This window comes from Anabas testudineus, chromosome 18 (genome assembly GCF_900324465.2).
Source record: "Anabas testudineus chromosome 18, fAnaTes1.2, whole genome shotgun sequence".
Taxonomy (NCBI): Eukaryota; Metazoa; Chordata; class Actinopteri; order Anabantiformes; family Anabantidae; genus Anabas; species Anabas testudineus.
Window position 1 is genome coordinate 2,307,509 of NC_046627.1, and position 24,344 is coordinate 2,331,852.

General features: G+C 38.2%; 3 protein-coding genes across 3 annotated transcripts; all 3 read left to right on the forward strand.

The window, feature by feature from the left end:
• Nucleotides 1–242: 242 nt before the first annotated feature.
• Nucleotides 243–1,056, forward strand: LOC117153109 (Fc receptor-like protein 5; the record flags this gene model as incomplete). The annotated part of the gene is made up of 3 exons (XM_033326737.1): nucleotides 243–264; nucleotides 487–750; nucleotides 830–1,056. Coding segments are annotated over exons 1-3 (513 nt in total), but the record flags the coding sequence as incomplete, so codon positions are not given.
• A 3,057-nt stretch (nucleotides 1,057–4,113) lies between these two features.
• Nucleotides 4,114–5,043, forward strand: LOC117153110 (Fc receptor-like B; the record flags this gene model as incomplete). Its single annotated transcript, XM_033326738.1, has 3 exons — nucleotides 4,114–4,123; nucleotides 4,516–4,737; nucleotides 4,817–5,043. Coding segments are annotated over exons 1-3 (459 nt in total), but the record flags the coding sequence as incomplete, so codon positions are not given.
• An 11,269-nt stretch (nucleotides 5,044–16,312) lies between these two features.
• On the forward strand, nucleotides 16,313–20,507 carry LOC113168682 (coxsackievirus and adenovirus receptor homolog). Its single transcript, XM_026369719.2, has 4 exons — nucleotides 16,313–16,466; nucleotides 18,140–18,544; nucleotides 19,738–20,091; nucleotides 20,357–20,507. The coding sequence occupies exons 1-4, from the start codon at nucleotides 16,397–16,399 to the stop codon at nucleotides 20,452–20,454; spliced, it is 927 nt and encodes a 308-aa protein (XP_026225504.1). The 5' UTR covers nucleotides 16,313–16,396; the 3' UTR covers nucleotides 20,455–20,507.
• The last annotated feature ends 3,837 nt before the right edge of the window (nucleotides 20,508–24,344 follow it).

Consider the following 24,344-nt stretch of genomic DNA (forward strand, 5'->3'; position numbering starts at 1 on the left):
AGGTGGAGGTTGTGTCCGAGTACAAATGCAAATACAAAGGTCCTTCAACGTCTGCAGCACCATGCTGAGGATGTTTTATGAGTTTGAGCCTTTACTCCGGCCGTCCTTAGTAAGATCAGCTGATCCCGGGTGTAAACAAAGGAGCTGGCTCCATGGTGATGGAGCAGCTGTTGCGCTCCGGTCTTTTGCATTTTTAGAAAAACAGCAGGGTATTAGACTCTTGTGGACTGATCCTGGTATCAATGTATGAACTACAGGAAACAGGTGTGGGAGAACACAGACAATGTGACTCTTAGTGAACAGACAGCTGATGTAGCTTAATGTAGGTGGATGGTTGTTGGTCGATGTACCTAAGTTTATCTGTTCTCCACACAGTAGATCTGTTTTTCCATCTGACTATAAGTTTGATTATTTATGCTATGTGAAAGATGACTGGAATTTAATCTCACTTCCAGTAGAACTCAAATCATTGTTAATTCCATACAGCTCGTCTGACTGTGAGTCCCAACAAATCTCAGTTCTTTAAAAGGGAGTTTGTGTCTCTGAGCTGTGAGGAGGACGACAGCTCTGCTGGATGGACACTGAGGAGGAACACAACCAAACAACACATGACTCAGTGTGGAGTTGATTGGGGAGAAACAAATGGTTCTTCCTGTAACATCAGCTACATCCTCCCATGGGACAGTGGAGTTTACTGGTGTGAGTCCAGAGAGGGATCAACCAGTAGCATCATCAACATCACTGTCTCTGGTAAGATCAGACTGTGGAGTTAGTGTTGATGAGTCTGTGTGGAAATGGATGAAATGCTGTAGTTTGTCTCTGTGTTGAGGTGGATCAGTGATCCTGCAGAGTCCTGTCCTCCCTGTGATGGAGGGACATGATGTCACTCTGCACTGTCAAACAAAGAGCCCTCCCTCCAAGCTCCCAGCTGATTTCTATAAAGATGGCTCCCTCATCAGGACTGAGCCTACAGGTCACATGACCATCCACCATGTTACCAAGTCTGATGAAGGCCTCTACAAGTGTCACATCAGCAGTCATGGAGAGTCTCCACCCAGCTGGATCTCTGTCACAGGTCAGGAGGAAAGCTTGGATTTAAACATTTATTTAATCCACACATTCACCTGAATTCTTTCTACAGAAAGACAATCAATCAATCAATCAATCAATCAATCAATCAATCAATCAATCTCAGTGTCTCTAACAGAACTCTTTACGTGTTAACAGTTGATACTTTTTTTGTTGTAGAAAATAACCTGCTTGTCTCCATAGTGATGTCCTCCCCCACTCAGAATGAGCAGGGATTGGATGTTAACTATGATGACGTCACCACACAGCATCACTTCTGAACTGATCTACTTGATCTAAAATCCTTAAGTTATCATTAAATAAAAATCTGATTGAAAGTTCTTTTTTGATCAGAAATAGTTGATGATCCAGAACTTCCTGTGTCTCATGTTCTGGTTTCATTTCTTAATGAACAGTGCTGAACTTAGGATGTCGGACTTCATCAGCAGCAACAAACTAATTTTGAAGTTGTTAAGTTTGTTTACTCTTACTTGTTTAATTTGTCTTCCAAGTTTAGCAGCCAATGAGCAGAATAGAGACAACTCATACAAAACAAAACATTTTCTGAATATGTTTAGCATCATTACTTTGACTTTATTATGAATTCCATTTGCCGTGATAAACTGGATATTGAGTTTGTTGTAGGATTATTTGTTGACCTATCAACTAGTTGAATGTAGTTAGTTGCCAGTTTGGAGAGCGGTTTCACACAGGAAATTCTATGTTTTTTGTTATGTTGCAAATTACACTGCTGATTATTTTGCGCAAGTTTTATATCTAAAATGACACCAACTTCCAATCAAACAAAGTAGCGGTAATGTCTGTTTGTTCTGTGTGACCTTGTACATTTTCTGTCATGTTGTGACTACGGCCTTCTCTATACAGGCACCACCCCATAACCAAATGGACTATTTCCCCATGTGAGAACATGTCTGCCTCCTGTGCGCTATGTGTGTGTGAAAGCACAACTCTACATAAGGAAAACGTTATGTCCTTTTGCCACCCTTTTACCAGGCTGAAGGCGACGTGAGAGGACGTAGCTGTCAGTCTTAGTCGCCTCTAGTTCTTTGACATTAGGTTGGTCAGAGCCTTTAGATTTCTTATCCTCAGACAGAAAAGAGAGGACATCTTTGTAGATAAGGACTTTTGAAAAGTGAGTGATAATAATAATAATAAAAAAAATGATAATGTATTGATAACAATTAAAAAGAATGATTTGATGGTATTTACTTTGAAATACAGACGTTATCCTGTTGCTTTCACACTAAACTGCATCTTTCACGCCTGATACATTCTGATGTTACAGGTTTCCTGTTAATCAGTTTGGTTTAAGTGTGAGACTGTGGTTTTTTAGCTGAACTAAGTGTTCTGCTTCATACATTGTTTTGTTCCCTGTGGTGAAACCTGAATGAGACACAAACTGCTCTGTGGTAATCATGTTTCCTGTTGTTCATAAAAACATGTTCAAGCTAAGTGTGTTACTGCATGGTTGTCTGAAATAAAGACTGAAATAAACATAAAGAGAATCTAATTAGCATGTTGTCACATAGTTTTGAGTGTATTTGTGGTGATTGCACACAAACAATAGCTATAAAAAGTCAGTTCATTCTTTTATTAACGAAATACCCGTCATTTCTTTAGTTATTACTATTTTGTGAAGAAAGATTTATTTCTGTTGACTCAAGATTAGTCCTCTCAACCTCCCCATAAATACTTGATTCCTACACACCAGAAGCAGTCAGGGTTTGACTTTATGCCCAAAAACAACTGGGTGAAGATTCAGCACACTAACATCAGGATTAGGTTAAAAACTTCTTCTTTGTCTTATTTCACACACTGATTTCAAGTAGGAAGTGTCATCATGTCACAATGTAGGATGAAAAGGAGCTCAGATATGTTAAGAGTGATGTAGCGTTTTCTTTCTCATTTTCCAATAATAATTATTGCATAAATTCTGTATTTATGTTGTATGGTTATTTTCTGGCTGCAGTTCTTTCTTTTTCTTTTGAACTGAGGACAGCTGTAACAAGCAGAACTTTATTAATCTCTCTGGGATTCATAAATCTGAATCTGGAATCTCATGAGGAAGATGAATGACACTGGCTCCCCCGTAATTCAAACTCTGCCATCACGATTTAATAACGTACTGTCAAATAGTGTAGATGAACAGTTCCTGTGCAGTGATGGTTCACCTTTGTGGAGACTTTCTTACCAACAGTCAGAGAGAAAATAATTTGCTAACATACGATTCAAGGAGGAAGGAAGTGGGATTAACTGCTTTGACCAAATGTGTGTTGCTCTCATATCAACAGGTGGTACAATGGACCAAACATGTCTTCAGCTGCTGCTCTGTAAGTACAAGATATAAAATATAATCATTAGATTTAAAGCATGTCAGCTGAGATAATGGTGAGGTACATGAATGTTCAGGGTTAAACTTCTAATAATGACATTAGATTAAAATAAGATTATACTGAACAACAAAAACAGGAGTAAAAAATAAAAAAGCATGCAATTAAACAAAAGTTTGTTGCAGTAGTGTTTTAAACACATTTCAAATGTTCAAAATAAAATACTTTACATTAATCAATAATTAGGTATTGATTAAAATCAGCATACTGTTGTGTGGAGATGAAAGGTTCTAAGTCAAGTGTTTATGTTCTTAGTTCATCATGAGTTAGAATTTAAATGTTACTGTTCAGATTATAGAAATTCAACCTTTAGCTATATATCACTGCTGAGATAATGATGTTGTGTATTCATGTTGATAAAATTATATTTAAAATTATGAGAACAATTTAGAACAATAATAATAATATTAAACATTAAAATCAGTTTGTCATAATTGTCTCTAATCACAATAAAGCCAGTGGTTCAGAGCCTCGTGCTGATGCAGCTGCTGTTAAACAGTTAAATTCTTATAGAGTCACATATAGAAATATAAAATATACTGTGTGCTGATTTACAACAAGCAGTCTGGTTTTAGAAGAATCAAGTGTATCTGCTGCTACACAAGTGATGTTGTATTGAACTGTAGAGTACGTGATGTACATGAGTTTGTGTACAGTATGTATGAGAAAGATGCTTAAAATTGCGTTTTTGCTGTGTTATAGTTATTTTTTAGGTCCCAGAATCAAGTTACTGTATGTTAGTAACAGCATCCAAATACTGTAACTAAAACAATAAAGGTATTTATCTCCTTTCTCTAGTTGCGACCTCTCTGCTGAGCTGCTCAACAGACCAAGGTCAGAGAACGTCTTATTTGTTCAAAGTTGTTTAAAGGCTCATTCTGCTGATTCATTTAATGCTAATCACTTCCAGTAGGACTAAGACTACTGTTGTTGACACAGTTAGTTTTACTTTGAAATATTAGGATTTGTTTAAATATACTCTGAATTCCTCCAGCTCATCTGACTGTGAGTCCCAGCAGCTCTCAGCTGTTTAAAGGAGAGTTTGTGTCTCTGAGCTGTGAGGAGGACGACAGCTCTGCTGGATGGACACTGAGGAGGAACACAACCAGAGAACAGATGACTCAGTGTGGAGATGGTTGGGGAGAAGGAAATGGTTCTTCCTGTAACATCAGCTACATCTTCCCACAGGACAGTGGAGTTTACTGGTGTGAGTCCAGAGAGGGATCAACCAGTAGCATCATCAACATCACTGTCTCTGGTAAGATCAGACTGTGGAGTTAGTGTTGATGAGTCTGTGTGGAAATGGATGAAATGCTGTAGTTTGTCTCTGTGTTGAGGTGGATCAGTGATCCTGCAGAGTCCTGTCCTCCCTGTGATGGAGGGACATGATGTCACTCTGCACTGTCAAACAAAGAGCCCTCCCTCCAAGCTCCCAGCTGATTTCTATAAAGATGGCTCCCTCATCAGGACTGAGCCTACAGGTCACATGACCATCCACCATGTTACCAAGTCTGATGAAGGCCTCTACAAGTGTCACATCAGCAGTCATGGAGAGTCTCCACCCAGCTGGATCTCTGTCACAGGTCAGGAGGACAGAGACAGTTATTTGGTGAATTTGGTCTCTCTATGGTTTCTCCACTAATCAGCAGTAATCTCCTTATGTGGCAAATTAATAGACATTGCAGATGTTTCATGAGCCAAATTATTTTTATATTTATGTATTGTAATGTGTAGATAAACTCACAACTGCACCTCTGTCTGTGATGGTGTCTGTTGCATCTGTCTCTGGTCTGGTTCTACTGGTGTTACTGGTTCTACTGGTTAGAGGATGTGTTCAGAGAAAACTTAAAGGTGATACACTAATTTCTGGAAAAATATTCATAGGTTTAGTTTTTCAGATTTATCTATATCTATGATCTATATGATGTTGAAATGTTTTTACCCACAAATTATTCTAAGTTTCACTTTTTCCAGCCTTTTATCATTGAATCCTCATTTAACACTGTAATGTTGTAAATTACTTTGTTGTTTGTTTTGGATCAATACAGCTAATGAAGTAAAAGTTGGAGAAGATGACATCACATATAGTGATGTCAAAATATTACATCAGGAACATCCAAACAGACAAAGGAGAGGTACTGTGTCTGTGTATGTTTGTGTGAGTTTGTATTGTGATCTTCATTTCTATGTGATTCTGTGTACAGTTATAACACTTTGAAGTGCCTTGAGATGACTATTGTTGTGATTTGGCGCTACACAAATAAAACTAAATTGAACTAAATTTTCAGTCATAAACTATTGTAGCACAAAGATTTTGAGCTGGTCCCCAAATACTTTAAAATACTCTATTTTTAAGTTTGTAAGATTGGATTCACTTTCACTTCTCTGATAAAAGAACACTTCAACCAAATGTATGGAAACCTCCAATAAACATTTATGCATACAGGTGAACATTTTTTTTTTTTACCTAAGGGCAATCCAAAATATTTAAAACTGCACCAAGGACTATGTTAGTGAAAATAACATCAGTACATAAACTTGTGTTATTTTACTGCCCAATTGATAACCCTAAACTCCGCTGCAGACAATTAAACAGTTTTGTACCACGTGGTACATCTGAAACAGAAGCTAACAGCTCTGTGGTCGTCCAGTTTCCTGTTTGTGATAAAAACACAAGCTGCTCATGATTCTCTGAATTACCACTAAATGACACGTGCATGTCTCTACAGACCACGTAGATACTATCTACAAATGTGATACTATACATCTACAAATGTGGGACCAGTTTAATAACGTTCTTATACTGCCTCATGTATAAGACCTCCCTCTTTTACACTGCTTAATGTAGTAGCAGTAGCTATACGGTCACTCACATTTTTGCAGTTGAACTATTGTAACATGTATATGGTTTATTTTGCAGACACTAATCCAGCTGCAGTTTACTCATCACTGAGAGCTGAAAACGTCAGTTATGGACAAATAGTCATTAGAAAAGGTACAACTCCAGAATTTGACAAAATCTCTGTTTTAATACAAGCAATGGTGGCTGTTCCGTTCCCAATTTTGGATAAATAATCTCCAGTTAAAGTTAAGTCCATTTGCCATAGCAGCTGTAGTGAATTGGTGTTATTGTGTTCTCATGATTTAGTTATTTCTTTATTAAGTTTTGCATTTATGCATTGAATAAAATAAAGGCAACAAACAATCTGGCACTGAGTGAGGGAAAAAAGACAATGAGCAGGTGTTTTCAGGAATAGTCAGTGGTCTCATAATGATTGAACTGCTTGTTTGTCTTCAGAGTTTCCACCAGAACCAGAGGTCGTCTACTCTTCACTGAGGTCGGACTTCACACCCTCAACAACGGAGGTTCACCTGCTGGACTGTATTTGATCCTCAGAGCTCCTTAGATCTGAATGACTTTTATTATAAATGTGTGTTTTTTTTAGTTTTCATTCATCTATTTTATTATATTAAAAGCAACAGTTAAACAATTATTTTTTTTTTATGCAATCTTTCAAAATGTACTGTAAAACCTTTGTCCATAATTAATTACTTAATCAAATATAAGGAAAACTACTCAGGTAGTTTGAGTTTAATACCTCATAACTTTACTGTTTTTATACTTGATTTATGTATATATGATCATATATATATATATATATATATATATATATATATATATATATATGATCTTGTTGCTGCAGCAGTGGTCTGTTTTCTGCAGGTTTGGTAAACTTTGGTCTTATTTGTTGTTTTGTTGTTCATTGTGGTTTGTGGGTTTCTTAAAGATGTAAGATGGAAACAATTACATTGTTCCGCTTTGGTTGTGGCTAACCGATCTAAAAGTCTCAGTGCAGAGTGAACAAACAAGTTAAAACCGCAGCTGCAAACTATGGAGAGCATGGAAAGACTTCACTATAGAGTTTACCATAGTTTTTTTTTTAATCAGTGACTTACTAAGAAGACTCAGACAGAAGTTGTATATGTATATATATATGTATGTAAAACACGTCTCGATTGGCTGCTCCTCCTACGGTAGTCGTGTCGTATCGTATCTCTTCCTGTTGTTGACGCTGACTCGCTTTTCAGTTGCTCCGTTTGTTTCGCTAAATTTAACAAACTTTAAGCTAAATTTATAGTGTTAGTGAAAAGCACTACTGGAGTTATAACATACACCTGTGTTACTTAAGGACCATTCATAATACTTATTACTCTTGTTTTCTTGTGTTGTGAGGTCTGCTAGCTTAACTCTGTTAGCCATGGCTGCTTCTCCCGCTTCTTCTTCTCCCTCTTCTTCTTCTTCTCCCTCTTCTTCTTCTTCTCCCTCTTCTTCTTCTCCCTCTTCTTCTTCTCCTGCTCTCTCTTGCTCGGTTTGTCATATGTTTAGTTTTTCCTCTGCCTCCTTTAGTGAGAAGGGAATTTGTAATAAATGTAGTTTATTTGCAGCTTTGGAGTCGAGGCTGACTGATTTGGAGACTCGGCTCCGCACCGTGGAAAATAAGCCAGCTAGCCAGGTCCCGGTAGCCGGTGTGGAGCCAGCTAGCATAGCTCCTGTTAGCCTAGCTCCTGTTAGCATAGCTCCTGTTAGCATAGCTCCTGTTAGCGTAGCTCCTGTTAGCGTAGCTCCTGTTAGCATAGCTCTGTAGTAGCTCCTGTTAGCGTAGCTCCTGTTAGCGTAGCTCCTGTTAGCGTAGCTCCTGTTAGCATAGCTCCTGTTAGCGTAGCTCCTGTTAGCGTAGCTCCTGTTAGCATAGCTCCTGTTAGCGTAGCTCCTGTTAGCATAGCTCCTGTTAGCATAGCTCCTGTTAGCGTAGCTCCTGTTAGCGTAGCTCCTGTTAGCGTAGCTCCTGTTAGCATAGCTCCTGTTAGCGTAGCTCCTGTTAGCGTAGCTCCTGTTAGCGTAGCTCCTGTTAGCATAGCTCCTGTTAGCGTAGCTCCTGTTAGCATAGCTCCTGTTAGCATAGCTCCTGTTAGCATAGCTCCTGTTAGCATAGCTCCTATTAGCTGTCCCCGGCAGTTGTAGTGGTGGGAAAAACGAGTCTTTGAACTGACTCAGATTCGTGAGTCTCGAACTGTAAAGTGAACTAATCATTTTGAGTCACTTTGTTCATTTTACAGCGGGTTGTGGTGTAACCCTCTAGTGGGTGATGTAAAAATGGTCGCGGTTCTCAGACTATATATACTGAAGACAACATGGTTTGTTCAGCTGACAACTTATAATACACAAAATGCCACAAGCAATTTAAACCATGTGAAAACCTAGGAAAGCAAATACACTCCACAATAAAGTGACTTGTGTTCCTGCATCCTCCCTGATGTTGTTGTTTAAGGGCACAGCAGTGACTTTGTAGCTCTCACGTGACAAATGAACGAGAGACGTGAACGATGAACGATGAACGAGAGCGAGTTACTGCTGCTGCAGCCTGTGACGGCTGGTAGAGGACGAGTGAAAGTTAAACTTATTTGGATAATGAATTAGACTTTTAATGCAACAAGTAACAAGTTCCAGAAAATATTTACATGGTGCATTTATTGTGTCCAAAACGCGACATTATTATTATCATTATTATTATTATTATTATTATTATTGATGTTATTGTAGTTGTTATTAATAATGTTACACTTTATTATTTTATGGAGGAGAATAACACAATTAACATGTTTATCATTTTCGAAAGTATTTATGTACAAACATAATTTACATTATTTACACAAAATCACTACACACATCTACAAGAATCAAAGACCACTAATTAATTATGATTCCATGAATAAATAATGTCTGTCGTGCGTCAGTTGACAATAAATGACCGTCAGATATCAGATATCGTTAATTTCCTTGTTTCTCAGTCCACAGCTCTGTAGCGGAGCTTCAGCTGTTACCGAAAGAACGAAAGAACGAATCCGTAATGATCCGTATGAACGACTCGTGAACGAACTGTAGTGCTGCTGCCACAGAGCCTGAGCGGCCTGTTGTCACGTGACAAAAGAACGAGGACCTGAGTAGGGACTCACAGTTGAGTGAGTCGTGAACGAATCATTTCTGTTTCCTGTCCTGCTGACTGTGCTTATGGAGCTGCTGCCATGTGGCGAGAGAAGGTACTGCAATGAACTGGAAATGAACGAATCACTCACTGAGAGAACTAATCACTCCCAAGTCATAGCAAAGATTCGTTCTTATTGAACGAATCGTTCACGACCGAAACAACTCTACCGAGCAGCCGGGAAGTCAGGCCGGCTGGGTGACGGTTCGTAGGAAGCATAACCCTAGACACTCGCCCAAGGTTCACCACGACCAGGTTCACGTTTTCAACCGGTTTTCCCCACTCAGCAACACACCTGCTGAGAAACCCACTCTGGTTATTGGCAGCTCCATAGTGAGAAACGTGAAGTTAGAGACTCCAGCGGCCATAGTCAAGTGTATTCCTGGGGCCAGAGCGGGCGACGTCGAGTCCTATTTAAAACTCCTGTGTAAGGATAAACGTAAATACAGTAAGATAATAATTCACACAGGAGTTAATTAAAAATTAACGTTGAATCGGTGTGTAACTTTGCCAAAACGATGTCGGACTCCGTAGTTTTCTCTGGGCCCCTTCCCAATCTGACCAGTGACGTCATGTTTAGCCTCATGACGTCATTCAACCGCTGGCTGTCTAAGTGGTGTCCCGCTAACAACGTGGGCTACAGAGACTAAACCTGGGCTGGTTAGAAGAGACGGCGTCCATCCCACTTTAGATGGTTCGTCTCAACTCTCTAGAAATATGACAGAGTTTATTAGACGACCTAAACCCTGACATGTCAGAGTGGAGCCCAGGACGCAGAGACGCAGTCTTACACACCTCTCTGCAGCTTCCTTACAGCCGTCACCCCCCAAAACTACCATAACCCCATAGAGACAGTGTCTGCTCCCCGAGTACCTAAATTATTTATATCAAGAGCCAACAAGAGGAGTGATTCATAAGAACCTAATACAAATAAAGAACCAAATAACAAGACAACAATCAAATGTGGAGTGTTAAATATCAGATCTCTCTCGTCTAAATCCCTGTTAGTAAATGATTTGATAACTGACCATCAAATAGACTTATTCTGTCTTACTGAAACCTGGCTGCAGCAGGATGAATATGTCTCTCTGAATGAGTCGACCCCCTCAAGTCATGTTAATTATCATGTTCCTAGAAGCACAGGTCGGGGTGGAGGAGTAGCAGCAATCTTCCACTCAAGTTTGTTAATCAACCCCAGACCTAAACATAGTTTAATTCATTTGAGAGCCTCACTCTTAGCCTCTCTGATCCTAACTGGAAAAATCAAAAACCAGTCCTGTTTGTTATTGTGTACCGTCCTCCTGTCCCTTACTCTGAGTTTTTAACTGAATTCTCAGAGTTTCTATCTGATTTAGTTCTTAGTGCAGATAAAGTCATTATAGTGGGTGACTTTAATATCCATGTAGATGTTGATGATAACTGCCTCAACACTGACTTTAATTCACTATTAGACTCTAAATGTAAATAAACCCACTCACTGTTTTAATCACACCCTTGATCTTATTCTGACATACGGTGTGGAAGTTGATCAGTTAATAGTTTTTCCCCAAAACCCTCTTTTATCTGACCATTTCTTAATTACATTTGAATTTACAGTACCAGACTTTACTAAACCTACAGATAAGATTCTCTACAGTAGATGTTTATGTGAAAATGCTGTTGACAAATTTAAGGAACTGATTCCATCTTTTATTTCAGAGCCATGTACCAACACAGAGGAAGGCAGTTATTTCAATGTTACTCCAGCACAAGTGGACTATCTTGTTAATAGTACTGGTGCTTCACTTGGAACAATACTTGATACTGTTGCTCCTCTGAAAAAGAAACTAGTGAGTCAGAGGAAGTTAGTTCCATGGTACAATTCACAAATCCGTACCTTAAAGCAGAAATCACGTAAGCTGGAAAGGAGGTGGCGTTCCACCAATTTAGATGAATATTGCCTAGCCTGGAAAGATAGTTTAATAATATATAAAAAAGCCCTGCGTAAAGCTAGAACTTCATATTACTCCTCATTAATAGAGGCAAATAAGAACAACCCCAGGTTTCTTTTCAGCACTGTAGCCAGGCTGACAAAGAGTCATAGCTCGGTTGACCCTAGTATTCCCTCAACTCTCAGCAGCAATGACTTCATGAATTTCTTTACAAACAAAATCATAACTATTAGAGAAAAAATTGATCAGATCATCCCTGCATATAGCATGGATTGTACAACAACTCTAGATCCACGCTCGTACTTTGACTGCTTCCTCCCTGTAGATCATTCTGAATTAATTTCAGTAATTAATTCCTCTAAACCATCAACATGTCTCTTAGATGCCATCCCGACTAGACTCCTCAAGGATGTCTTACCTTTGATCAGCACGTCCATATTAGATCAGATCAATCTGTCTTTACAAATAGGCTACGTACCACAGGCTTTTAAGGTTGCTGTAGTCAAGCCCCTGCTCAAAAAGCCTACTCTGGACTCAGGGGTCTTAGCGAATTATAGACCAATATCCAATCTGCCCTTTATCTCTAAAATCCTTGAAAAGATAGTCAGAAACGTGAAGTTAGAGACTCCAGCGGCCATAGTCAAGTGTATTCCTGGGGCCAGAGCGGGCGACGTCGAGTCCTATTTAAAACTCCTGTGTAAGGATAAACGTAAATATAGTAAGATAATAATTCACACAGGAGTTAATGACGCCCGATTACGCCAATCGGAAGTCACTAAAATTAACGTTGAATCGGTGTAACTTTGCCAAAACGATGTCGGACTCCGTAGTTTTCTCTGGGCAATTGTACGACCACCTGCGTAGCAATAACTTGTATGAAGATTTCCAGTCAGGATTTAGAGTACATCATAGTACAGAAACAGCACTGGTAAAGGTCACTAATGATCTTCTACTAGCATCAGACAATGGTCTACTCTCTATACTCGTCTTGTTAGATCTTAGTGCTGCATTCGACACTATAGATCACAACATTTTATTACACAGACTGGAACATGTCATTGGAATCAAAGGAACAGTACTAGAGTGGTTTAAATCGTATCTATCAGATAGATTTCAGTTTGTACACGTTAATGATGAGTCTTCCATGCACAGCAAAGTCAGCTATGGAGTTCCACAGGGATCTGTGCTTGGACCGATTCTTTTCACTTTATATATGTCCCCTTTAGGCAATATTATTAGGAAACACTCTATAAATTTCCATTGTTACGCAGATGATACCCAGCTATACTTATCTATGAAACCAGGACAAACTAATCAATTAGTCAAACTTCAAGCTGCTTAAAAGACATAAAGGCCTGGATGTCCTCCAATTTCCTTCTCCTAAATCCAGACAAGACAGAGGTTATACTGTTTGGGCCTAAAAATCTCAGAGACACTATGTCTAATCACGTTCTCACCATTGATGACTTAGTTCTGGCCTCAAGTAATACTGTAAGAAATCTCAGAGTTATCTTTGATCAGGATATCTCCTTCACTTCATACATCAAAGAAATCTCTAGAACTGCCTTTTTTCACCTAAGAAACATTAAAGTTAAAATTAGGAGCATCCTGTCCCAAAGTGATGCTGAAAAACTAGTCCATGCATTTGTTACTTCCAGACTGGACTATTGTAATTCATTATTAATAGTTTGTCCCAATAACTCATTAAAAAGCCTCCAGTTAATCCAAAATGCTGCAGCCAGAGTTCTGACTGGAATTAGTAAGAGAGATCATATTTCTCCAACTTTAGCTTCTCTCCATTGGCTCCCTGTAAAATACAGAATTGAATTTAAAATTCTTCTCCTCACTTATAAATCCCTTAATAATCAGGCTCCATCTTATCTTAAAGAACTCATAGTTCCATATCTTCCAAGCAGAACTCTCCGTTCTCAGACTGCAGGTTTACTTGTGGTTCTTAGAGTTTCCAAATGTAGAATGGGAGGCAGAGCCTTTAGCTACCAAGCCCCTCTCCTGTGGAACCAGCTCCCAGTTCAGGTTCTGGAGGCAGACACCCTCTCCACATTTAAGACTAGACTTAAAACTTTCCTTTTTTATAAAGCTTATTGTTTGAGATGGATCAGGTGACTCTGAACCATCTCTTAGTTCTGCTGATATAGGTTAGTCTTCTGGGGGACCTCTACTGATACACTGAGCTCCTCTCCTCTCTCCTTTCTCCTCTATCCATTCTAATTCTACCATTTCATGTCATTAACTTTGTGTCTTCTCTCTCCTGTAGTTGTGTTTCCTCCTCTCTGTCTCCCTCTCTCTGTACTTTTCTGCAGGTATCCTCGGCCTGGAGCTGTACATCTCCAGAATCCAGTTCATCTGTCCAATGTTGCTTGCTGCTTGTTGTTGTCTTATTGCCTGCTGTTCTTTTCTCTCTTCTCTTTCCACTCACCCCAACCGGTCGAGGCAGATGGCCGCCCACTATGAGCCTGGTTCTGCTGGAGGTTTCTTCCTCTAAAGGGAGTTTTTCCTCTCCACTGTTGCCTAAAGCTTGCTCAAATGGGATTGTTGGGTTTCTCTATAATTTTTTGTATAAATATTTTCTGTAAGGTCTTAAACCTTAAACACTGTAAAGTGCCTTGAGATAACTTCTGTTGTGAATTGGCACTATACAAATAAAATTGAATTGAATTGAATTGAATGTATATATATATATATATATATATATATATATATATATATATATATATATAGAGAGAGAGAGAGAGAGAGAGAGAGAGAGAGATAGAGAGAGAGAGAGAGAGACCATCTGTAGAGGATGAGAGTTTTTCTTAGCCCTGTTGAACCAAAGTAGAGGGTATAAACTAAGGTGTGAGTCCTCCAGTTGAGCTTATTGTGATTTTACACCCTAGAGATGAAAGTATAATGATACAATCACTGTCTGCAGAGACGGCTATACCCTGAATAACAATAGCAGCAGTGGGTCCAGCTCTGTAACCCCAGATACTGTTCCTGCTTAATGGATCCAGCCAACGCCATGCATATGGAGATGTGGGAGGTGGAATGTAGCCAGTGAGCAACCAAAAGACAGACAAATGTGCTGCTACTGATACCTCGGAAGAAAGAACGTAGGAGCTAGAGGTGTGTTAGCAAATGTGAGAAAAAGCATCTCTGAGATGAGATCTATTGGTGTGAACTGCTTGATCATTATTTTTGTTATAATCATCAGGGTATCAGCCCATGAAAGTTCATAAAATCTGTTTTTGTTGTTTATTAGATGATAAGTAAGGTTTATGTTTATTTCACCTGAATCTTTTTGACCTGTTGAACATGTTGATGCAAGGTTAATCTGAGCTGGAATCAAAAGCATCAAACCAGTACACAGCACCATGTCCGGCATTTGTAACAGATTGATTATGATACTCACACACTGATATTATATTTGCTAAATTAATGTGATGAATATAATATGAGAATGACATATTACTATTGACATATTAGAGAACACATTCAGAGCTGTCTCTAGCCATTGTGATGCCCTAGGCAAGATTAAGGTTTGGCACCTCCCCAACCCCTCTCTGTGCACCCACATACCACCCCAAACATTACTGGACAACAGCCACATGACCGACCTTATATGTTTAAATGTTGGGCAAACACACTAACACACACACTTAAATAACATAAATAACACAGTAACAAGAAGGAAGTCCAGATGCCATGACTCACTTTCCAGATAACTTCACCTGCCTTATGTTCTTGATGCTTGTTGTTGTCTTATTGCCTGCTGTTCTTTTCTCTCTTCTCTTTCCACTCACCCCAACCGGTCGAGGCAGATGGCCGCCCACTATGAGCCTGGTTCTGCTGGAGGTTTCTTCCTCTAAAGCAGTGCTTCTCAATTATTTTCTGTTATGCCCCTCCTCAGGTAGAACTAAACATTCGCATTTCCTCTCCACTGTTGCCTAAAGCTTGCTCAAATGAGATTGTTGGGTTTTCTATATCATTTTTGTATAATTATACTCTGTAAGGTCTTAAACCTTAAACACTGTAAAGTGCTTTTAGATAACATCTTTTGTGATTTGGCTCTATATAAATAAAACTGAATTGAATTGAATTGTTGTTAGGCAAATTTGTTCTAAACAAATTAAACTCCTCAAATGGTAAAAGCGGATAAAGACGTCTGCCAAATGACTAAATGTAAAAGTATATAAGTGAGGGACCAAAACAGTGAAACAACTTTTAATATAATGTACTCCAGTATGACTCAACCACGCATTACGACCTCAGTAATGAAAAGAGTAAGTAAATTTAAATTATCACCTTTCTGTTCAACAAAAACCTTGTAACAGTAGAATTAATGTCAGGGCTGATGTATTAGATTGTATTATTCTGTACAGGTACAGGTGTTCTTAATAAAGTGGTCAGTGAGTGTCTTAGTGTCTAGTCTCTGATTAGAGCCTGTTTGTATTTTCAGTAGCTGTTTAACACATGATCGGTTTGGTTTCATTTCAGATGCTCACAGAGTTTAGGGTGTGTTTTCTTGTAAATCTCATGACTCCTCCCTCTGTGTCTAAGGTGACAAAACCCTGAACAACCAGGAAATAGAAAGACAAAATTATGATGAAGATGTGAGATCTCTGCTGTCATTTTACAGCCTAAGATTTTTAGGTACACCTAATCAGGTCAGTGAGTGTCTTATGCTTGTGGCTGACACTACAAACCATCTGTCATATAGTCTCTGATTAGAGCCTGTTTGTATTTTCAGTAGCTGTTTAACACATGATCGGTTTGGTTTCATTTCAGATGCTCACAGAGTTTAGGGTGTGTTTTCTTGTAAATCTCATGACTCCTCCCTCTGTGTCTAAGGTGACAAAACACTGAACAACCAGGAAGTAGACAAGACAAATCATCTAACATCAAGATCATTTAATCAACAGCAGGAGAAAAAGAAGGAAGGATGTCTACTTCAAGATTTACTTGTGTTGTGTGTTTCCTCACTTGTTTCCTGAACTGTTCTACCTCTACAGGTAAGCTGTATGAACAGATTTAAAATGTACTGAAAACTCTTTTTTAAAGGTTTGTGTTGAGAGAATATTAGAATCTAATGTTAAATTGTTCTCAGAGGACTGAAGTTAAAGTTCAGTTAAGATTACAGGTGTTAGTGTTGATCACAGTGAGTAACGCACTGATGTTCATGTAATGGCGGAGTCACTGTCATTTTTACTTTGTTGGTTTAATGGCGACGATGCCAGAATCATAAAGCAGCTGTGGAGATTACTGTCAGAGGACTGAGTTAGTTAATTAAATAACTCACATTCAAATATCATATCATTTCACTATATGTGATGTTTAAAATTAGCTTCACATTTACCAACTGCTGTTTTGTTGTTCCACATCACACTTTAGTGACTATTTTCTTTCAGTGGAATACTTTTATTTTAGTGTAAGCTTTAGAGTTGCACTTCAGCACTTTTATTTCAGTAGAAAAAATAAAGGGTACTTTTACTTGTAAGGGAGTATTTTTTTGAACAAGCACTTGCAATGTTAGTTACCTAGTTAGACACACAAATATTAACTGAGCCATGAATCAGTTGCAAATCAACCAAGTACTGCTCTTAAATAATTTCTGTCATATTTCCATGTTATGCATAGACAAAGGTTTATTTTTTATTTCAGTCAATAAACAAATACAATTATTAATAGTTAATTAATAAAATACTTACATTTTTATTTTACTTTGCAAATTTTTAAAGTAAAAGGTTAGAAATCAGATTTTTGGAGTTGTTTTCTGCTTTAGTCTGTTTGTTAAATACAATTAAAATTTTGATTTCTGCAGGTTAGTCATGAGACACAAGTGAAACAAATCTACATCATGCAGACTTATATATTTAATAAGTTCAACAGAGTTTAAAATACTTGAAACACTCTGGGGGAACACAATGACTACTGTACATGTAGCTGTTGTTTCAGCTTGTTTCGTTTTTTAATTTGTTTTATTTGTGTTCAATTTCCACTCTGTAATTACAATTGTTGTGGAAGTTGTGAGGATAGATTTAGATATAGTGTCTCACCATATATTTATATTAGAGTCTTTTCATTCTTTAGTGGAAATGGGCATAACAATATTTCCTTTTATTTATGAGTTAATCACACAAATTCCCACTACCTTAACTAACCCATTAGAAATTCTGATTGAACCAGAGCAATATCTTTTAATAAATTAAAAGAGACTAAATGCTTAACATCAGCCAAAATAAATATCCACATGAACACATTATTTAAAAAAATAAAGAGTTCAGTCGCTTTACATTCTGACAGATAGATGGAATTCAGAAATAGAAAAAAAAAAGATAAACCAATTGCTGCTTTTTATTACATTTCAAGAGTTTGGGATACATCAAACTATGGATGAACTCTGTTCTATCACAAAAATGTATTTTCCTGGAAACATATGTAATCAGCATCAAGAGCAGGTAAACTGAGGACATCAAATCATTTATATTCTGTATTGTAATCTCTTCTATTGTTTCTGAATGAGCTGTAGAAAATGGAGTTTCATGTTGATAACATTTTGTTCTAAATATATTAAGTGTTTATTTTGTAGAAATGTCATTGATATGAACCAGAGTAAAAAAAAATCAAATTTGCTTCCTGCATCTCTCTCTATTTTTTATTTTTATTTTTACCTTTAACTAAAAAGAGGTAACAGCAGAATATGGAGAGGATGTCATTCTTCACTGTCACAGTCCCAGAGATGCTGACATTGAAATGTTGGAGTGGATCAAACCTGACCTGAACTCAGATGACTACGTGTTCTTCTTCAGAGAGAACCACAGGTATGACGACTACCAACATCCATCATTTCATGGTCGAGTGACGCTGAGAGATCCAACAATGAAGGACGGAGACGCATCTGTGATTCTGAAGAACGTCACCATGAAAGACGCTGGAACATATCAGTGTTATGTTGGAAAGAGAAGCTCACAGCACAGTAAGAGATCTGTACCTGAGCTGATGAACACCATCACCCTGAAGGTTGAAGAGCCCAAGCCTGGTGAGTCCAAAGAATGTGTTGTGTTCAATGAACTCCTCCTGATTTATGTTGGTGTTTGTTATTTGTTGTTTATTAACCAGCAGCAGTGAACACAACAGCTGTAAGCATATAAGAAGTTTTTTTGTTGATGTTTATCATGATCACTGGTCGGATTCTACAACTAAATGACTGATATGTTTACAAACTAGACTGAGTTTACAGCATTACAGACTGACTGAAACTCTGTGGAGGAAAGAGATAGTTACACTTTCTCTCTCCCTCCCTCCGTAAAGCTAGAACTTCATATTACTCCTCATTAATAGAGGCAAATAAGAACAACCCTAGGTTTATTTTCAGCACTGTAGCCAGGCTGACAAAGAGTCATAGCTCTGTTGAGCCTAGTATTCCCTCAACTCTCAGCAGCAATGATTTTTTTTTTAATTTCTTTACAAATGAAATAATAACTTTACTTGTGGTTCCTAGAGTTTCCAAATGTAGAATGGGAGGCAGAGCCTTTAGCTACCAAGCCCCTCTCCTGTGGAACCAGCTCCCAGTTCAGGTTCTGGAGGCAGACACCCTCTCTACATTTAAGACTAGACTTAAAACTTTCCTTTTTTATAAATCTTATAGTTAGAGATGGATCAGGTGACTCTGAACCATCTCTTAGTTATGCTGATATAGCTTAGTCTGCTGGGGGACCTCTACTGATAAACTGAGCTCCTCTCCTCTCTCCTTTCTCCTCTATCCATTCTAATTCTACCATTTCATGTCATTAACTTTATGTCTTCTCTCTCCTGTAGTTGTGTTTCCTCCTCTCTGTCTCCCTCTCTCTGTACTTTTCTGCAGGTATCCTCGGCCTGGAGCTGTACATCTCCAGAATCCAGTTCATCTGCCCAATGTTCTTGCTGCTTGTTGTTGTCTTTATTGCCTGCTGTTCTTTTCTCTCTCCTCTTTCCACTCACCCCAACCGGTCGAGGCAGATGGCCGCCCACTATGAGCCTGGTTCTGCTGGAGGTTTCTTCCTCTAAAGGGAGTTTTTCCTCTCCACTGTTGCCTAAAGCTTGCTCAAATGGGATTGTTGGGTTTTCTCTATAATTTTTTGTATAAATATTTTCTGTAATGTCTTAAACCTTAAACACTGTAAAGTGCCTTGAGATAATTTCTGTTGTAAATTGGCGCTATACAAATAAAACTGAATTGAATTGAATTGAACTTTAATGCTTTAAAATCAATATTATTATTTGTTTTATCCCTCCTTACTTCAGAGCACAAAGTCGTCAAAGTTAAATCTGGAGACACGGTCACTCTGCCATGTCGAGGTTTCAGCAATACCCCAGTCAAAAGTGTGAAGTGGATCAGATCTGACCTGGAACATGGAGGTTGTGTCTACATGTTACAAGATGGGCGATATGTTCCAGATAACCAGCATCCAAATTATAAGAATTTGGTGGAGCTGAAGGACACTGAGATGAAGGACGGAGACGTGTCTTTGATTCTGAAGAATGCGATGCCTGTTGACAGTGGAACATATGAGTGTTATGTCAGTCAGGGAGGAACAAACCGCAAGAAGAGAGACACTGACAGACCGATCACCATCATCCACCTGAGAGTGGAACCAGGTGAGTTAGTGTGTGTGTGTGTGTGTGTGTGTGTGTGTGTGGATCAGAGTTGGAGCTGCTTCCTGGTTGTTGATGTGAGAGTGAAACATCACAGATCAGATGTTGGTGTTGATGAGACTTTGTAGAAAACAGCTGGTATGAGTGATGGGATCAAAGTGCAGTAGATAATGTCTGACAGGAGTTTGAAGAGGAAATGGATTCTGTTGTGTTCTTCACTCATCACCTACCTGACACCTGCTGACTCACTGCTGCTTCTCATCTGCAGGTACCAACAAGGATGGAGGAGACAAGGATGGAGGAGACCGGATTAGACATCTTGGACTGTCAGTTGCTCTGTTTGCTGTCGTTGCTGTTGTTTTCTGATGTTGCGAAAAACCACGGTCTAGTACAGGGGTGTCAAACTCAAACTCGCAGTCTGCAAAAATTAAAAACAGGAAAGAAGTCACTGGCCAAACTCAGTATATATTGAACGGTTTACTGCAATTGTTCATGTTTTCCCATCTCTCCACATATGTAATGTTAAACCTTTTCATATGGAAACAAACTTTAGTTTTGTAAAAACTGGAGCAGACAAAGCTTAATATTATAAACAAATTACATGTGAATTAAAACCCATCAGTCATCATCATCAATCATTAGTTAGATGAATAAAATAATTTATTATGTCTCTATCTCTAGTCTTTCCGGTTCCTTTAAAAAAAAAAAAAAATTGTCACTGTCCAACAACAACAAAAAATAAAAAACTAAATAATGATATTATTATTATTAATAATAATAATAATAATAATAATAATAATAATAATAATAATAATAATAATAATAATATACAGTGCATATCTTGGAATACAAAAAGTGCATAAAGCTCTAATACACATTTGACAAGATCTCACAGGCCAAATATAATTACACTGCGTTTGACACCTCTGGTCTAGTAAAAGCCAAAATTAATATATAATATATAATTAAGTGACAAGTTTTTAATGTAATAATCAAAAACATGTTCAGACTGATCTCATGTGAAGCTTCAGTCTTGTTCATGTGTAGATAAACTGATAAAACAGTTTGTTACTGAACAAACGCTGCAGGATCCTTTACTTCTGCTTCTTCTTTTCTTTCTTTGATATTTACTCGACCTTCTGAGCCTCACAGAGTCTCTGTTCACTCTGTGGATAAACACAGTGTTCAACAGAACTGAGAACACATTTGTGCCACATCAATAAAATGTTAAATGGTCTAAAATTGCACAACTAAAAAACTGAAGAGAGTGATTAATTATATACTATAAACCGTAAAGTCACTACACTATCATTCTGTAATCCTAGTAACTCTTTGCTGACATCTGCTGGGTTAAATACAAAACTGTGAATCTTCCAGTGAATCAAACCGATAAAATAAGAAATAAGATAAACCTTTATGCATCCCACAGTGGGGAAATTAGCAGTGTTACAACAACATAAAGTACAGAAATAATAGTAAAGATGATATTACTTATAAATAAGACAATACAAAAGAACTACTTTATATCTACACATACATGTGATGTAGCATCATTTAACTGTAATAGTAACAGGGTGTACTGTGATGTATGTTTTTATTCACTGGCAGCAGCTCTGGTTGTAAAGCCTAACAGCAACAGGAAGAAAAGACTTGAGATATCTCTCCTTTAAATATTCAGGATGTTAAAGTCACTGAAGGAACTGCTTAGAGAGGTCACTGTGTCATAGAGGGGGTGAGACTAATTTTTCAGCAACGATAATAGCTTGGCTAGTGGTGTTCTCCACACAGAAGCTGATGTAGTCTGTAATACAGTCAGTTAAACTATTAATACCTTCCCCTTTTAAAGTACATTTGATTTATAATGCACAAAAAAACTTCGGTGAAATTCACTCTAAAAAGTGTAAAGTAAATGAAAATTGTAGCTCAGTGTTATTTATTTTATTATTATTATTATTATTATTATTATTATTATTATTATTATTATTATTATTATTATTATTATTATTATTATTATTATTACAGCATGATCATTAAACCATGCTGTGTAAATATTGGAAAGTTATTGTGTCTCCTCTAGTGGTTAATAAACTAAAAAGTAACAAACTGTGGACTTGAGGAAAAGAGCAGTTGACTGCTTAATCTTTAATACATTTAGAGGACAAATTGTTTCTGGTCTTGTTAATAAGTCCTGGTTTGGTTTTTGACAGGATTTCATGTGATGGCGAGCAGACCTACAAAGGGCTGTGCTGAGGATTTCAGTCAGCAGCATTCAATCTTCTGGAAAATACATTTTGTGAAAAGAAACACAATTCATGTAATTTAATTTAATTATTTTATTTTATTTTATGAAAAACAACACCACCTGCTCTCTGGATCCGATCCCCTTTACTCTTCTTCAAGCCATCGCACCAACACTAATACCAGCCATTACACAGATCATCAACACCTCTCTCACAACAGGCACCTTTCCCACCTCGTTCAAGCAGGCCCAGATTACTCCACTGTTGAAGAAGCCTTCTGTGGATCCCTCCCTTGTGGAGAACTACAGACCGGTCTCTCTTCTTTCATTCCTGGCCAAGACTCTGGAACGTGCAGCCTTCAATCAACTCTCTGACTTTCTTTCTCGGAACAACCTCCTCGATGTCAATCAGTCTGGCTTCAAGAGTGGTCACTCCACAGAAACGGCACTTCTGACTGTTGTGGAATCCCTACGGGTGGCAAAAGCTGCAGGTAACTCTTCTGTCCTTATTCTATTAGATCTATCTGCAGCCTTTGACACTGTGAACCATCAGATTCTCATGACTGCACTCTCAGAACTGAGCATCTCTGGATCAGCTCTAGCCTGGCTTCGGTCATACTTGTCCGAACGAACCTTCAAGGTATCCTGGCAGGGGCGTGTTTCCGACTCTCATAACCTCTCCACCGGTGTACCGCAGGGCTCAGTCCTTGGTCCTCTTCTTTTTTCAATCTATACTTCTTCTCTAGGCTCTATCATCCATTCTCATGGCTTTTCTTATCACTGCTATGCAGATGACACACAGCTCTTCCTATCTTTTCCGCCAGATGACTCAACCGTCTTGGCTCTTATCTCTGCCTGTCTCTCTGACATCTCTGCCTGGATGAGAAAAAGACACCTTCAACTCAACATACCCAAAACTGAACTACTAGTCTTCCCTGCCAGACCTTCAACTCTACACAACATCAGCATTAACATTGGATCTGCGGTCATTGTGCCTACTAAGTCAGCCAGGAACCTGGGGGTCAACATTGATGACCAGCTGACCTTCACGGAACACATTGCCACAGTCTATAGGTCGTGTAGACCTGCTGTATAAAAAGATAATTATTTATAATAAAGTAATTAATAATAATCATTTCTTTTAGTTTATATTAAATCCTGTACATTAAAAAAAAATAGAAACTTTCTTACATCTTCTTACTGATATAAATGTTACCGTGGGGGTTGAAGGAACTTTACAGTTTTTGTATTTTACTGATGATTCTGGGTTCTGCTCTTGTTGCTGCAGCACTGATCTGTTTTCTGCAGGTTCGATAAACTTTGGTCTCACTTGTTGTTTTGTTGTTCATTGTGGTTTGTGGGTTTCTTAAAGATGTAAGATGGAAACAATGACCTTGTTCCGCTTCGGTTGTGGCTAACCGATCCACACATCTCTGTGCAGAGAGAACAAATGTGCTAAAACTGCAGCTGCAAACCATGAGCAGCTTGGAAACACTTCAGTGGTGGTAAACAAGTTTTGATTCTTTAATCTGTGAATTGCTCAAAGTTTATTCTTTTGATGAGACACTGAAATATTCAGTTGTTAAAACAACACGTGTTCAATCAATTTTTATTAACAGAAAAATTATAAAATGTATTATTTATTAAAATTTAGACTCAGTGTCCTTGACTAATGTTTTTCTTAAGAACATATATCAGAACACATTTCCACTGACCACACATTGTACAACACCCCCTCTGGTGTTCAGTCCTCTTACTGACAGTTACTAGTTGTTGTCTGTGTTGTGTTCAGATGTTCTTCTGCCACCTGCTGGAGAGTGTGATTCTCTAAACAGAGGAGGTGTCTTCATCACAACTTATCAGTCACTTATAGTGAAGTCCTGACAGACCTCCACAGACGGTTCAACAGCCAACAACAGACACAATAGTCGGGTTGGACAATGACCAACATGAGACTTTGATTACCCCAGAGTCCATAAAACCTGAATACCTGACAGTCCCCACCTGACTGAAAACA